We start from the raw sequence: 14,435 nt of genomic DNA, 5'->3' as shown, positions 1-14,435 counted from the left end.
CAACATACCATTACCATCTACAGACTATCATGCACAGAAACCGTTTGATAAATGGCTAAAAGAATTAATCTGGGAAATCAAGACTTATGTTACGTTCCTTGTTTTCGTTTAGTCGTTACATGCTACAATTAAATTGTTGGGCTGATAACCTTCTGTGATCATATAGTAAAACGATATTAATTTGTTGTATCAACTTGTTTACATGTGAATAAGTGATGCATGTGTAACATCTCAGTATTACAATTTACAACCTGGTACCCTGGTAGTGTATCGATTTAATTTAATGAAGCAGATTCTGAAGTTAAATTCAATGTTTTCTGCAGTCTGAAGTAGAGCAGGAATAAAATTTTCAGAATCATGGAGTCATTGACATCGGTAATATAAAAGACAGCACAAACAGAATTGCGGAGCTGCTTTATAAAGGTCAGAATTTTGGATTATATAGATTGCTATCTTAATAGTAATGGTCCCTTCAATCTCAAGATCTGCATATAATGTACGAACATCTTAAAATATGCTTAGCAAGATAAGTCTTGTTCCTTGTGTTAAAACTTTTTTCTGGAAAATTTACTTGGAACATCTAATGATAGAGAGACCTGAAATGTCAGCTTGCACGCATGAGGCATGTGTATATAATTATTAATATATTTTGCAGCAGTGAAACTTTGATGAATTGAGTAGACAATTTACACTTATTGCAATATCCATAGGTTTTCAAAATAAGTTTTCTGAATTTGTTAATATGAAATTTAAAGTTGGATAAAACTTTTTATCAACACCAGAGAGCTGTAGTATCTAAAAGCTAAATATACTATCCTTTATAGTCTACAGACTTGTAGGAAAAAACGGATGAAACCTCTCAATATAGCTGCATGTCAACAATAGCACAAGGCCATCTTTGATAGTGTAGTACTGTAGTAGCGTAGTGGTCCCTTCCATCCCAAATAAATAGGAGAATATATGAACAGAAGAAGATAGGTTATATGATTACAAACTACAGCCTTTTTCAATATCCGAATAAATCGTTATGCAAAATATTATTGTTATCAAGGCACGAAAAATATTTAAACTATTGTCGAGGTAGGAGAGCTGTAATCGTCAATTGGTTTGCTGAGGAGAATTTTGGCTTGCTTGATGAATGGTCCGCTTCAAGCAAATTTCTCTCCGTGAAAAACCCAGGTTGCTTCGGATAAGGGAGTTTCATATTGCTACTCAACATTGAAACCACTTGTGACATAACTGGCCTGTCCTTTGGGTCATGTTGAACGCACAATAATCCGATTTGGATAACTCGGAAAACTTCCATATGATTACTTGAATTCAAGATTACTCCATCGATTAGTTGCAAAAGTTTGTTTTCTTTGTAACTCGTCCATGCCTAACATTATTGAATTGTCAATAGGAGATACTAGATAAGCATTATAGCCCAAAAAAGTGTCATAAGAAATTGTACTTACATGCCCTAGAAGGTTTAAGTTGTGATCCGAGTGACTAAATAATCTGTTTCTCACTCCACTAACTATCTCTATTAGTAAAACGCCAAAGCTAAATACATCAGATTTAACAGAAAATTGCCCTTCAATAGCATACTCGGGGGACATGTAACCACTTTAAGAAAACATGCATGAATATCAGTCATCAGTTATGATGCAAAGAAAACAATAAATCAAAAAGTCAAGAAATTCTTACTATGTCCCAACAACTCTTGCTGTATTTGCTTCAGTTTCATTTCCTCCAAAACTTCTTGCCATGCCAAAGTCTGAAATCTTCGGATTCATCTCATGATCAAGTAGAATGTTACTTGCTTTGAGATCTCTATGTATGATTCTTAGCTTTGAATCTTGATGAAGATACATAAGTCCCCTAGCAATGCCATTAATTATGTTGTATCGTCTCGGCCAATCCAGTGTGATTCTTGAATTTTCATCTACTCATTTTTCATCAAATTAATTCCTTGATGGCTATGTATACTGTATAACTAAACCTTGAGAAATTAACATTCCTATGCATTTCCTCTTTTTTTTTGAATAATTAACATATACATTATAGGAATATAATATATCAAACATCAAAAGAAAAAACATTATCGATCATGTAACATCATCTGAATGGGACGTACCGAAGATAAAAGAATCTAGACTTTTGTTAGCCATATATTCGTAGATCAAAATCATTTCTCCTTTCTCTATGCACCAACCAAGAAGCGTCACAAGATTTCGATGCTGAAGTTTGGCGATACATAAAACTTCGTTTTTAAATTCATCGAGTCCTTGATTTGAATTCTTTGAAAGCCTTTTCACAGCTATTTCTTGTCCATCATTCAACGTGCCCTGATACATGTTTGTTGATTTCAGTCCTTTAAAAATTCAATGCCAGCACATTTTTGCTGCAGTGTTGGTTCACTGATTAAGTTGTTTAAAATAATGCAGACGTTGTGTATTGCGATAATCACCTTATATACAGGTCCGAAGCCACCCTCTCCAAGTTTTCTGTTGTCGGAGAAGTTACTTGTGGCATTTGCAATCCTTTTAAAGTCAAACAATAGCAACTCCAGATCTACGTTGTCAATTTCAGCCCGGTCAACACTTTCCGAATAGAATCTCAAGCTTTCTGCAAAGTTTGACATAGAACAAATGTGTAGAAATAGAGAGAAAAACAGGGTTTTATTTTAATAAACTTGGTACAAAATTACAACATAAGAGATGCATATGTGGTCACACCTAATAAAATGACATGGAACTCCTACAATCTTCTAAAAATAGTTCTCTAATAGTGATGTATATGCTAACTAAATGCAAGTCTAATGGTTTCACAGATATTTAATTTTTTTTCAATTGGATAACAGTGAGTAATTTACCTTCTTTTTGCAGCTTCCTCCTCTTGTATACTAGAAGGAAAATTACAAGTAGAACAACTATTACTGTTGCAGTTGCTAGAATGAGCAATATTTTCCTCTTCACTCTGAAACTCCTGATTTTTACTGTGTTGACATAAAAGGTAGAATAGTCTAAAAGCAAAGAATAATTATAGTTAATAAAAATGCAAAGTAGGACAGATTTGCAAAGGTTGTGTTACCTAGTTCAGATGATGGCATTCTTACAAACATATCTTGTCCATCTTCTGTGTAGTCCGTAATATCAATGAGATCACCGAACCATAAGAGACATCCCGGTCCACCTTTTTTGGCATCTGCGTATGCAAAAGCTGTACAAGAGCAATTTTTCAGGCATGATTGCTTACATTCATGATGGTTTATTGTCATGTCATACCAAGACTGGCGCGTGTCTGGTAACTTCACACCTGAATGTTTCAGGAAACCCTCCTTAGTTCCGCAAACTAAATTAGTTCTGCGGATGCATCCATCAGACCAATCTGCTGCATTCCACTTCTCTGGGAATCTAGGAACAAATCCTCTCAAGCATTCACATCTAGGTGCGTTGTATATGTTACATTTTCCATAAGCACCACACAAGCCATAACGATCACAGTCAGTGTCCTGTAGACTAAGGTAAACGTTCCAATTTTGTTGTTGACCATTCCACACAAGAAGTTTTGTATCTCCATCCGGAGTCAAAACAAACCTCATAATAGCAGAAGTTCTGTTGATGAGGTCAAACCTATAATAGATTTCCTTCTCATTGAATACATAGGTATATGTAAAAATGATCCTCTGATTATAATTGGGAATGCCACTGAATTTATAACCATTCCATAGCCCAGTTCTTGACCAAATCACTGAACCTTTTCTTAAAATAAATTGTGGGTAGCCATTAGGATCAAGCCGGTTGCTAAAACTGCCTAAGGATACATCATCAACACTTGTCCACGATGTATAGTACCTGTCTATGCCGGTTTCCAGGTCTATTCCAAATTTCATGCCAGGTAGCAAAGTGTCTCCGGGATAATCAAAGCTCTGCCAAATAAAGTCTTTCTCGTTGTTGCTATAAGAATCTTCATCCCTTAGAACCAAATTTGCCGTATCTAATAGCTGTAGGACAGGATTTCTTATCGTTCTACGTGTATACGATGACCAAATTAGCCCATCACTGCTATTAAAAGTTCGCAATATAATTCCCTTATCGTTGAGCTGTACCACTCCTGAGGTATCCAAGAGAGGACGATTTCTATTAGCAACCCATACAACTGTTCCCTCTGAGAATTTCTTGTACCAGATGCCCAGATATCGATTTGTCGAACTGCCAGGGCTGAAAAATCCAAATTCGAATTCTCCACCAGCTGATATGATGGTGTCTCCATCTCTGTCTCTAAAGGTCTGATTAGTTTTGATGGTGTCTACAGCCATGGATTTTACTAAGATAGAGGAATAAGTGTAGCAAAATAAAATGACGGTAGGTAAATTCATTGTTGTGTAAATGATGGATTTTACTGCCATGTTGTTCCTTTAGCTTCAAAGATTTGACAAAAGAGTTGTAACATTTGTCACCGCAGACCAAGACTTGTGAATCAAGTCTCTTATTATTACAGTGGGAACAGAACACTATTTAATTCTATAATTTTCATAAAATTAGCATATATTATTAGGATTAACCATTATTATAACTAAAACAAGAAAAATTTACAAAAAATACTATTGTTTCTAGGTTTATTTGCGATTTTAGTATATTTTGAAGATAATTGTAAATATACGGTTGCAACCAAAATTAACCACATATTACAACTTATTTTACGTTTTCTGAAAAAGAATTGAATATTTTTTTGTTGTATTTAAAATTTCATCGGGTTGCATCTGTTTGCGAAATCGTATTTTTATTAAAAAAATATAAAAAATCATATTTTTACAAAACAAAATTTTAAAAGTCGCATTTTTAAAAAACCTTCAAAATTTATTTTTCAAAAAAATTCTAAAAATAGAAGACCAATATGTACCTTAACATTATATAAGAAAAAAATATTGTTGTAAAATCAATATTGTATAGCATAAACTTGCATAAAATTGTTGTATAATTAATATTTTAAGTTAATTTTCTCATCTATATGATTGGATCGTCAAAAAATGATAATTATATATAAAAAATAAATTATACAAATAAATTTTTAAAAAATATATGATAACTTTAAAAAACTCTAAGCCCCTAATGATAATTTTCCTGGGAACTGTTCTAATTTTGAACATATTTATACTATATTATAATTGACGAAATATTAAAAGTTTGGTAGTCGATCGGTCGGTACCTACTAAAATTACTTAATTACCTTTAATTATTTATTCTATATCTAATTGGTCAGTTAGTCAATCTGTCAATTCCAATTCTTATTGATATTGGAGTCTTCTTCCTCTGTCAATTTAAATTCTATTTTATATCCCACTCTATATTATTATTAATTGACATTAAAATCAATTTCTTCTACCAATTTTAAATTTTAATTCATATTTACTTCTATATTATCCTTATTCTAATTTATATTTCTCACTAAAATAAATTTAAGCAAATTAAATATAATTAGCTGAATTTAGTTGATATAATGTGCATCGAGTTAAGAAAAAATAATAAATACTATCAACTCGTCTAAAAAATTATACTATTGAATTAGGATAAATGAAATAATATATATTAGTCATCCAAGATAATTAAAATATAATTAAACCAACTAAAATAAAATCACATATATTAATTATTCGGGCTAAACAAAACTATTTTATTGATCCAGACATAAAAAATTAAAATTAAACTAAATTTAATTAGTTGAATTTTGTCATAGTAATTAAAATAAAATTAAGTAAACCACTAATACGGGATAAATCAAATTAGTATCAGATTAAGCATAATTAATATTCTATTGATATGTACCAAAAATTATAACTAAACATAATTATTATTATTTGTAAAACACACATAAAATAATCAATAAAACTATATCATTCAATCAATACTATTATCTTTTTCAAATAGCCTGCAAATAACGTGAACCGAGATAAATCGTATTTAAAAGACATGCGGTGATGCACCGATAGCGTGGGATTCCAACTGGATCCCCTCTTAGCCAACCATTGCGGGCACAAATAGCTATTATGATTTATCGATCAAGTAATAATCTCTCTAAAATAATATTTTTGTTAAAGTTGCAACATAATAGAAACATTATATTTTTATCATCAAAAAACTATAAAATCACTATAATAATTTTTTTAAAAAACTATGAAGAGATACGTGTATTAATATAATTATCACGAAGTCATATCATGTAAAAAGGTAGAAATAAAAAAATTAATAAAGAAATTTAAAAAGTTCAATGCAAATTATTTTTATATAAAAAAGTATATAATATTAAAAAAGATTTGTGCATCCGTATCATCCCACGATTTTTAAACTAGTAGTTAAGATAAACCTCGTTAGGTGAAGTTTTTATTTGCAGTAATGTAAACACAACTTTCTATTGAAAACAAAATGTAAACACAATTTTGTTTTTTTTTAAAATATCCGTTCTTTTCCTAGACAAGTACTATGGAATAAAATAATGCAACCGCCGTGCAATCACCGAAAATGATTTTTTTTTTGAAGGCGTAGAAAATTTAGTGCTATTTTGAATATTATCCTGCATACACCAAAAAAAATGTTGGTTAGACTATGTTTATATAAATCATAAAACCAATCATATTTTTATATTTGTTGTTGAGTATGTCAGGCAAAGAAATATTTTATTTCCCTGTGGAACTCGATGTCTTTTTCTTTAAATTATATATCAAAATTAGACCAGATCAAATATTGTCTGTGCAATTAAGAAGGGCTGCTTACAATTACAACCAAAACATTGTTTAGAAATCCTGAAAAAACAAACCTACCAATGCTGTTAATTGTACGGGAGGAGCATGGAAAAACCTAGTCAGAGTGTATATATAGTTTTCAAAGTAATCATGGAGAAGGTGAGTAAGGAGATAAGATGATCACTTATTCAGATACATTGAAATTAGGTAGACTTGACACTGATATCCATATTTTTATATTTAAACAGAATGGTTAGATGAAATTAATTGTAAGGTAATTATACTTTTATATTTTATACTTTTATATTTTAGACAGTTAATTTATATTATCCTAATAATCACTATATGTAGAGAAGTTTCACCCACTTAAAATTAATATGATGAATTTATTGTTATTTATTTTTACTACAGGTTTAATTTTGAGCCCGTCTCCAATGTTAAGAATTGAGGGAGACTGAAGGAGTACTATATAACCAATATATAAGTAATATGTATATTTTTGAAAAGTACGTTGTTAAATTTATTAGAGTGAATTGCAGATTGCATCCCGTAACTTTGGCTGAAATTCAAAGTTATATATCTGTTTTTAGAAATTGCAAATTGCATCCCTTAATTTTAAAACCCGTTTTATATTACACCCCTTTCGTCATTTTTCGTGAAAATTGACTGTTAACGTTAGTCAACAGGGGTATTTTAGTACTTGCACAACTGAAACATAGTTACATCCAATTTCACTCTCATTTACCCGGCATTTTTACCCCCAATTACCTATCAATTGAAACCCTAATTACTTGTTATCGAAATTGGCATCAATTGAAAGCGTAAAATGAGGGAAAGAGTAAGATTTGTGGACGATGAAGCTCCCGATTACAGTGTAGCACCAGGATTTGCATTCGTCCAAGCTTTCGATGGACGACAATTACACTTCTCTACCATGATTACTCAAGAAAAAGTGTGTGACTTGGATGAAGAAGACAACTGTTGAGTATATACTGATTAAACATGAGCACAATGTATACACACAGAGTTTTTACCGTTCAAAAACAAAATGCCAACTTTACCCTTCAACCCATTAACGTTAACGGTCAATTTTGACGGAAGGGATGCAATGTGAAACGGGTTTTAAAATTAGGGGGTGCATAATGCAATTTATGAAAACAGATATACAACTTTGAATTTCAGCCAAAGTAAAGGGTGCAATCTGCAATTCACTCAATTTATTAACAATGAAGTTTCAAATATGATATTATGTCGTGTGTAGAGCCGAGAAAATTTGTCCTTACATTCTATATACATTCAGTTTATATGCTAATTGTAACTTAAAAAGGTTTGCTAAAATTTTGATAAATTTATGAGTTTGATATTTGATTACTCTATTAAAAAACGTGCAACTTTCATGATAGCTTCGACAGGAATGGTCCATTCAATCTCTAGAAATGACACAGAGTACATGACAATCAGAAGATTATTTTAATGATCAGTTGATTAGAAGCTAAGTATCGTTCGAAATGTAGAACAACTACTTTGCTATAAGGATACAGGGAACATCTGAATAATCTTGTTTTGCACAAAAGAGGCAAGTGTCAACAAAATAAAATTGATTGTACCAGTTATAAGGTAAAAGAGTACACTACTCATATCGAGGTAGGAGGTCACTTGACTCCAAGATCACCTCATCGATTAGTTGCAAAAGCTGGCCTTCTTTGTAACATATCCATGCCTAAAAAATCAATATGTGAGTGTATAAGCCTCTGTTGTAAAAAGTGTCTGTTATATTCCGATACTTACATGGCCTAGAAGGTTGAAGCTATGATCGGGATGATTGAATAATCTGTTTTTCACTCCGCTGACTATCTCTATTAGTAAAACACCAAAGCTATATACATCTGATTTAACAGAGAATTGTCCGTCAATAGCATACTCAGGGGACATGTAACCACTGTGAGATAATATAAAATATATATTACTAATTTGCTAAAATATATGTAAAACTAATTTGCTAAAATAATTACTAAGAATAACTCGTGAATCTTGGTTTGGCCAGAGCAAGCAAGGTTAGTGAAAAACTGCACTATCGTCGAGGTAGGAGAGCAGTAATTGTCAGTTTGTTGGATGATGACAATCTCTCATTGCTCAATAAGTGATCTGCTTCAAGAAAGTATCTTTCTGTGAAAAAACCAGGTTTTTTAGGATCAGGTAGTTTCATATTACTGCTCAACATCAGAACAACCTCTGACAAAACCGGCCTGTCCATTGGATCATGTTGAACGCACAATAATCCAATCTGGATGACTCGAAAAACTTCAAAATGTTTGCTGGACGCCAAGATCACTCCATCTATAAGTTGCAAAAGTTTTTCTTCTTTGTAACTCATCCACGCCTGAAATTTAATTAAGTGAATGTCAGCAGTATGCCTACAGCATAAAAAGTGTCATAATATATTCATACTCACATGCCCTAGAAGGTTTAAGCTGTGATCAGGATGACTGAATAATCTGTTTTTCACTCCACTGACTATCTCTACAACTAATACGCCAAAGCTATATACATCAGATTTAACAGAGAATTGTCCGTCAATAGCATACTCGGGGGACATGTAACCACTGTGAGATAAAACACGTGAATATCAGTCATCAGTTACGATGCAAAGAAAACAATAAATCAAGGAGTCGCGAAATTCTTACTTTGTCGCAAAGAAAACAATAAATCAAGGAGTCACGAAATTCTTACTATGTCCCAACAACTCTTGATGTTTTTGCTTCAGTTTCATTTCCTCCAAAACTTCTTGCAATGCCAAAATCTGAAATCTTTGGATTCATCTCATGATCAAGAAGAATGTTACTGGCTTTGAGATCTCTATGAATAATTCTAAGGTTCGAATCCTGATGAAGATACAGAAGTCCCCTAGCTATCCCATTTATAATGTTGTTTCGCTTTGGCCAATCCATCGTGCTGCTTTTATTTAAATCTGTTCATATTTCTTCACATTAGTCTAGTTTTGACTAAACATTTGGAGATGTTCAAGTTAAACTGCAGAAAAATAACATTAACATGTTCACGTTTATGATTATAATAAAATCTTCTCAGGTTCGGCCATACCAAAAATGAATGAATCTAGACTTCTGTTAGCCATATATTCGTAAACCAAAATCCTTTCTCCTTTTTCTGTGCAACAACCAAGAAGCGTCACAAGATTTCTGTGCTGAAGTTTGGCTATATATGAAACTTCATTTTTGAACTCATCTAGTCCTTGACTTGAATTACTTGAAAGCCTTTTAGCAGCTATTTCTTGTCCATCATCCAACACGCCCTGAAAATTAATGGTTGTGAATTGTGTGAGAATATAAATAATTCATGGATATATCATTTATCACTATAATCACCTTGTATACAGGTCCAAAACCTCCCTCTCCAAGTTTATTGTCTTGGGAGAAGTTACTTGTGGCATTTGCAATTCTTTTGAACTCAAATAAAGGCAACTCCAGATCTTCATTCTCAATTTTGGTCAGGGCAACACTTTCAGAACTTAATCTTAAGCTCTCTGCAATATTTGACGTGGAGTAAATGCAGTGATAAAGTATTCAAATGGTTTGCAGTTGGCACCATTTCTGATTAAAGTTTAGAGGTTAGTATTTAGTTTTTGTTTTTGAGAATTCAGTGTAAACTTATACCCAAGAAGCTAGGCTATGCATTTTATGGCACTACTACCTTCTTTTGATCAAGATTAAAGATTTTATTTATTAGATGAGAGTTTAAAATTTTATCTTTTATCGAGTAACTTACCTTCTCTCTGCAGCTTTCTCTTCTTGTATATCAGAAGAAGTATTAGGCCAAGTAACACTGCAATTGATATTGCAATGACCATTATTTTCCTCTTTACTCTCAAAGTCCAGCTTTTTACTGCCTAGGAAAAAAATTAAACTTAATGAGAAGTTGGCAAAAAGCAAAGAGTTTGAGGTAATACTTTCTTGAAGAAACGTAATTTTACAGTATTATAAAAGTAAATACGCAATATATTTACAGAGGCAGTCTTACATAATTCAGACGATGGCATCCTTATATAGATATCTTGTCCATCTTCTGCGAGGTCAATAATATCAATTAGGTCGGTGAACCATAAGAGACATCCATGTCCACCGCTTCTGACATCTGCATTTGCATAGGCTTTGCAAGTACAATTTTTCAGGCACAGTTTCCTGCACTCTTGAAGGTTAATTGTCATGTCATACCAAGAGTGGCGTGTGTCTGGTAACTTCACACCCGAATATTTCATAAAACCCTCTCCTGTCCCACAGACTAGGTTAGTTCTACGGATGCATCCATTAGACCAATCTGCTGCATTCCACTTCCCTGGGAATCTAGGAACAAATCCTCTCAAGCATTTACATCTAGGTGTGTTGTATATGTTACATGTTCCATAAGCACCACAAAATCCATAACGATCACAGTCAGTCGTCGCTAGACCAAGGTAAACCGTCCAAATTTGTTGTTGATCATTCCACACAAGAAATTTTGAATCTCCACTTGGAGTCAATACGAACCTCATAATAGCAGAAGTTTTGTTGATGAGATCAAACGTATAATAGATTTCCTTGTCACTGAAAACAAACTTGTCTGTATAGATTCCATTGGGGCTAAAATTGGGAATGCCACTAAATTTATTACCAACCCATGGTCCAGACCTCGTCCAAAGCACTGAACCTTTCAACAAAAAAAATTGTGGAAAACCATGAGAATTTAGTCGGTTGGTAAAACTACCTACAGATGGATCTTCATAACTCTTCCATGATGTATAGTACCTGTCCATACCGGTTACCAGGTCTATTCCTAACTTCATGCCAGGTAGCATATTGTCTACTGGATGATCAAAGCTCTGCCAAAAAAAGTTAATATCATCATCCTCATCCCTTAGAACTAAATTACCTGTGTCTAATAGCTGTATAGCAAGATTCTTTATGGATGTCGACGTATTTGATGACCAAACTATGCCATCACTACTATTATCCGTTTTCAATGTAATTCCCTTGTCATTAACCTGCACCGCGCCTGAGTTATCCATTACAGGGCGATCTCTATTAGCAACCCATACAACTGTCCCCTTTGATATTTTGTGGTACCATATGCCAAGATATCGATTTCTTGAACTGCCTGGGCTGAAAAATCCAAGCTCAAATTCTCCTCCAGCTGATATGATTGTGTCACCATCCCGAAAGATCTGATGCGTTCGGATGGTATCTACTGACACGGAGCTGTTTAAAGTAGGTAATAAAATCGAACAAACCAAAATGATGTTAGCCAACTTCATCTTATTGCAGACTCCTCCTGGCTCTAGTATAAATTGTTTTATACATTGACCGATAATCAATTAGTATTACTGATACTAACTAAAATTTGACTTGGTCTTAGTTTCTCACCTCTTGCTTATATCAGCCAAAGTGTCTTGTCTACAAAGGTTGACCTACCAAATCTGACCATTGTTTCTTTGTGTTGCCTAAAGTTTTCCTCTACATGAAGTTTGAATTAACTAATCTATCATCTTTCATTTACGAATTATTTAATAAATGAAGTTTTTATATATAAACAATCAAAAAATATTTGACTCAGTTGACAGATCATGGCTCCATTTCTGACTATGAGAGAGATGACGTTCGGTGAGTTACTGTGGTCTTACCATTCTGAAATTCAGACAACAATAGCTTCGTTATTTTGTGTCCTGAATGACGTGAGGTGTTCTTTTTGGACGTTTAATTAGTTTGCATTGTATATTTAATTTTTATACTTCATCTTAATGTAACTTAAGTTTGCATTATCAATATATACAACTTCAGTCACTGAACGTTTTTTATTTGATACCTAATTTTCTGCCCAATTTGTTATCTAAAATTTCAATGTGTGTCCGATAAAGAACAGTGAAAACAATTTGTATAGTAGCTCAGGGTCTTTTTTTAAAGCTTATGCACTCTGAGGAAGACTAATTTGCTAAAAGAATCATTGGGAACATCTCACGAATCTTGTTTTGCCCAGAGCAAGCAGGGTAAGTAACAGAAAATTGTCTGTCAGCATACTCAGGGGACATGTAATCACTGCAAGATAAAACTTTTTTTCTTATAAATTATCAGTTGTAATAAAAAGAAAACAGTAATCTGCAGAGTCGTAAAATTCTTACAATGTCCCAGCAACTCTTGATGTATTCGCTTCAGTTTCATTTCCTCCAAAATTTCTTGACATGCCAAAGTCTGAAATCTTTGGATTCATCTAATGATCAAGAAGAATGTTACTGGCTTCGAGATCTTTATGAAAAACTCTTAGCTTCGAATCCTGATGAAGATACAGAAGCCTCCAAGCAAACCTATTAATCATGTTGTGTCTTTTTGGCCACTCCATTGCCTTTTATTTTAATCTATTCATATATCATCAAATTAGTCTAATTTTGATTATACATATGGAGATGTTCAAGCAAACTGCGGTACTCATGCATCTTCGTGAACTAAGTTATATGTACTGTCCATTTACAACCTATAGAACTATACATCTCATTGCTTATTATTTCTGTCCTGCATGTTTTTAAAGTTTATTTTCTATGAATTGTATGATTACTCATATTAGGTGAGTGTTTATGTAAATACGTTTTTCCTCCAATCCTGTAGTAACAATCTAGTTGCAGATAATCTATTGTACAACAATGCAGGACTATTGCCTGAATTAATTACATGTAATGAATATGTTGGGTAGTACTGAAATTACCTTGTAAACAGGTCCAAAGCCACCCTCTCCAAGTTTGTCGTCTTGGGAGAAGTTGTTTGTGGCATCTGCAATTCTTTGGAAATCATATAATGGCAACTCCGAATCTTCATAATTTTAGATTTCATTTAATTCTTGTAAACTAAGCTCTGCAAATTTACCTTGTCTCTGTGGTTTCCTCTTCCTGTAAAGTAGAAGTAATATTACGCCAAGTAGCAGCAGTATTAGTATGGTAGTAATTAGAATGACCACTTGTTTCCTCTTTAGTCATATTATTATGGCAGTATCATAACAACAGAAGTTGCATTGACGAGTTCAAATGTATCATAGATTTCCTTGTCATTAAAAACAAACTTGTGTGTTTTAAATCCATTCAGATCATAACCGGGAATGACACTGAATTTATTACAAATCCATGGTCCAATCCTCGACCAAAGCACTGAACCTTTCCACAAAATAAATTGTGGTAAACCATTAGAATCAAGTCGGTTGGTTAAGCTACCTAGGGATGGATCATCACGACTTCTCCACGATGTAAAGTACCTGTCTAGACCGCTTACAAGGTCTATTCCAAACTTCATGCCAGGTAGCAAATTGTCTCCAGGATCATCAAAGCTCTGCCAAATAAAATCTTTACATCGTTGATATTGTGATCATCATCCCTTAAAACCAAATCAATCAATATCTAATAGTTGTAAAACAGGATTCTTCATTGATCTATGCGTTGACCAAATTATTGCATCACTACTATTAACACTTGGCAATGTAATTCCCTTGTCGTTGAGCTGTACCACACCTGAGGTACTCGTAAGAGGAGAATCTGTTTTCGCAACCCATATAACTGTCCCGTATGATATAACTTAACTCCATTGTATAGTGTTTGATTTAAATGTAGCTACACTAAGCTTGTGTTGCAAAAAGTACTTGGTGTTTGATTTTGTTTGTAGCAAATGCTTTCTCCTGTCCTGTT

The 14,435-nt window shown here is 33.2% G+C and overlaps 2 protein-coding genes across 4 annotated transcripts; both read right to left on the bottom strand.

Annotated features, from left to right (window-relative positions):
- Nucleotides 1-854: 854 nt before the first annotated feature.
- Nucleotides 855-4,451, bottom strand: LOC141707126 (G-type lectin S-receptor-like serine/threonine-protein kinase At4g27290). Its single transcript, XM_074510126.1, has 7 exons — nt 3,076-4,451; nt 2,858-2,980; nt 2,453-2,610; nt 2,120-2,330; nt 1,690-1,927; nt 1,458-1,608; nt 855-1,378 (listed from the first exon to the last, which is right to left on the bottom strand). The coding sequence occupies exons 1-7, from the start codon at nt 4,391-4,393 to the stop codon at nt 1,070-1,072; spliced, it is 2,508 nt and encodes an 835-aa protein (XP_074366227.1). The 5' UTR covers nt 4,394-4,451; the 3' UTR covers nt 855-1,069.
- Nucleotides 4,452-8,307: 3,856 nt separating this feature from the next.
- On the bottom strand, nt 8,308-14,430 carry LOC141707123 (G-type lectin S-receptor-like serine/threonine-protein kinase At4g27290). 3 transcript variants are annotated; one of them, XR_012568995.1, is made up of 10 exons: nt 13,469-14,430; nt 12,891-13,124; nt 10,760-12,807; nt 10,508-10,624; nt 10,108-10,265; nt 9,824-10,034; nt 9,455-9,692; nt 9,177-9,327; nt 8,513-9,104; nt 8,308-8,444 (listed from the first exon to the last, which is right to left on the bottom strand). XR_012568995.1 is itself a non-coding variant. In XM_074510124.1 (10 exons), exons 4-10 carry the CDS (start codon nt 12,027-12,029, stop codon nt 8,796-8,798), a joined length of 2,454 nt encoding a protein of 817 aa, XP_074366225.1. In that variant the 5' UTR covers nt 12,030-12,807; nt 12,891-13,124; nt 13,469-13,649; nt 13,968-14,430; the 3' UTR covers nt 8,308-8,795. The 3 variants fall into 3 exon arrangements, 2 of the variants coding, with proteins under 2 accessions (XP_074366225.1, XP_074366224.1); XM_074510124.1 differs by having other exon boundaries at nt 8,308-9,104; nt 13,469-13,649; nt 13,968-14,430; XM_074510123.1 differs by having other exon boundaries at nt 8,308-9,104.
- Nucleotides 14,431-14,435: the final 5 nt, after the last annotated feature.

Source organism: Apium graveolens, chromosome 2 (genome assembly GCF_009905375.1).
Source record: "Apium graveolens cultivar Ventura chromosome 2, ASM990537v1, whole genome shotgun sequence".
NCBI lineage: Eukaryota > Viridiplantae > Streptophyta > Magnoliopsida > Apiales > Apiaceae > Apium > Apium graveolens.
The sequence above is the reverse complement of the archived record's forward strand: the minus strand, read 5'-3'. Positions and strand labels throughout refer to the sequence as shown.

What these genes read in the sequence shown, in the direction of transcription:
- LOC141707123 (XM_074510123.1), bottom strand. Translation starts at nt 12,029, where the DNA reads ATGAAGTTGGCTAACATCATTTTGGTTTGTTCGATTTTATTACCTACT. An exon ending in TCTAGATTCATTCATTTTTG is followed by an intron (nt 9,693 to 9,823) that starts GTATGGCCGAAC and finishes AAATATGAACAG; the next exon opens with ATTTAAATAAAAGCAGCACG. An exon ending in GCTTAAACCTTCTAGGGCAT is followed by an intron (nt 9,105 to 9,176) that starts GTGAGTATGAAT and finishes ATTAAATTTCAG; the next exon opens with GCGTGGATGAGTTACAAAGA.
- LOC141707126 (XM_074510126.1), bottom strand. Translation starts at nt 4,393, where the DNA reads ATGGCAGTAAAATCCATCATTTACACAACAATGAATTTACCTACCGTC. An exon ending in TCTAGATTCTTTTATCTTCG is followed by an intron (nt 1,928 to 2,119) that starts GTACGTCCCATT and finishes AAAAATGAGTAG; the next exon opens with ATGAAAATTCAAGAATCACA. An exon ending in ACTTAAACCTTCTAGGGCAT is followed by an intron (nt 1,379 to 1,457) that starts GTAAGTACAATT and finishes CAATAATGTTAG; the next exon opens with GCATGGACGAGTTACAAAGA.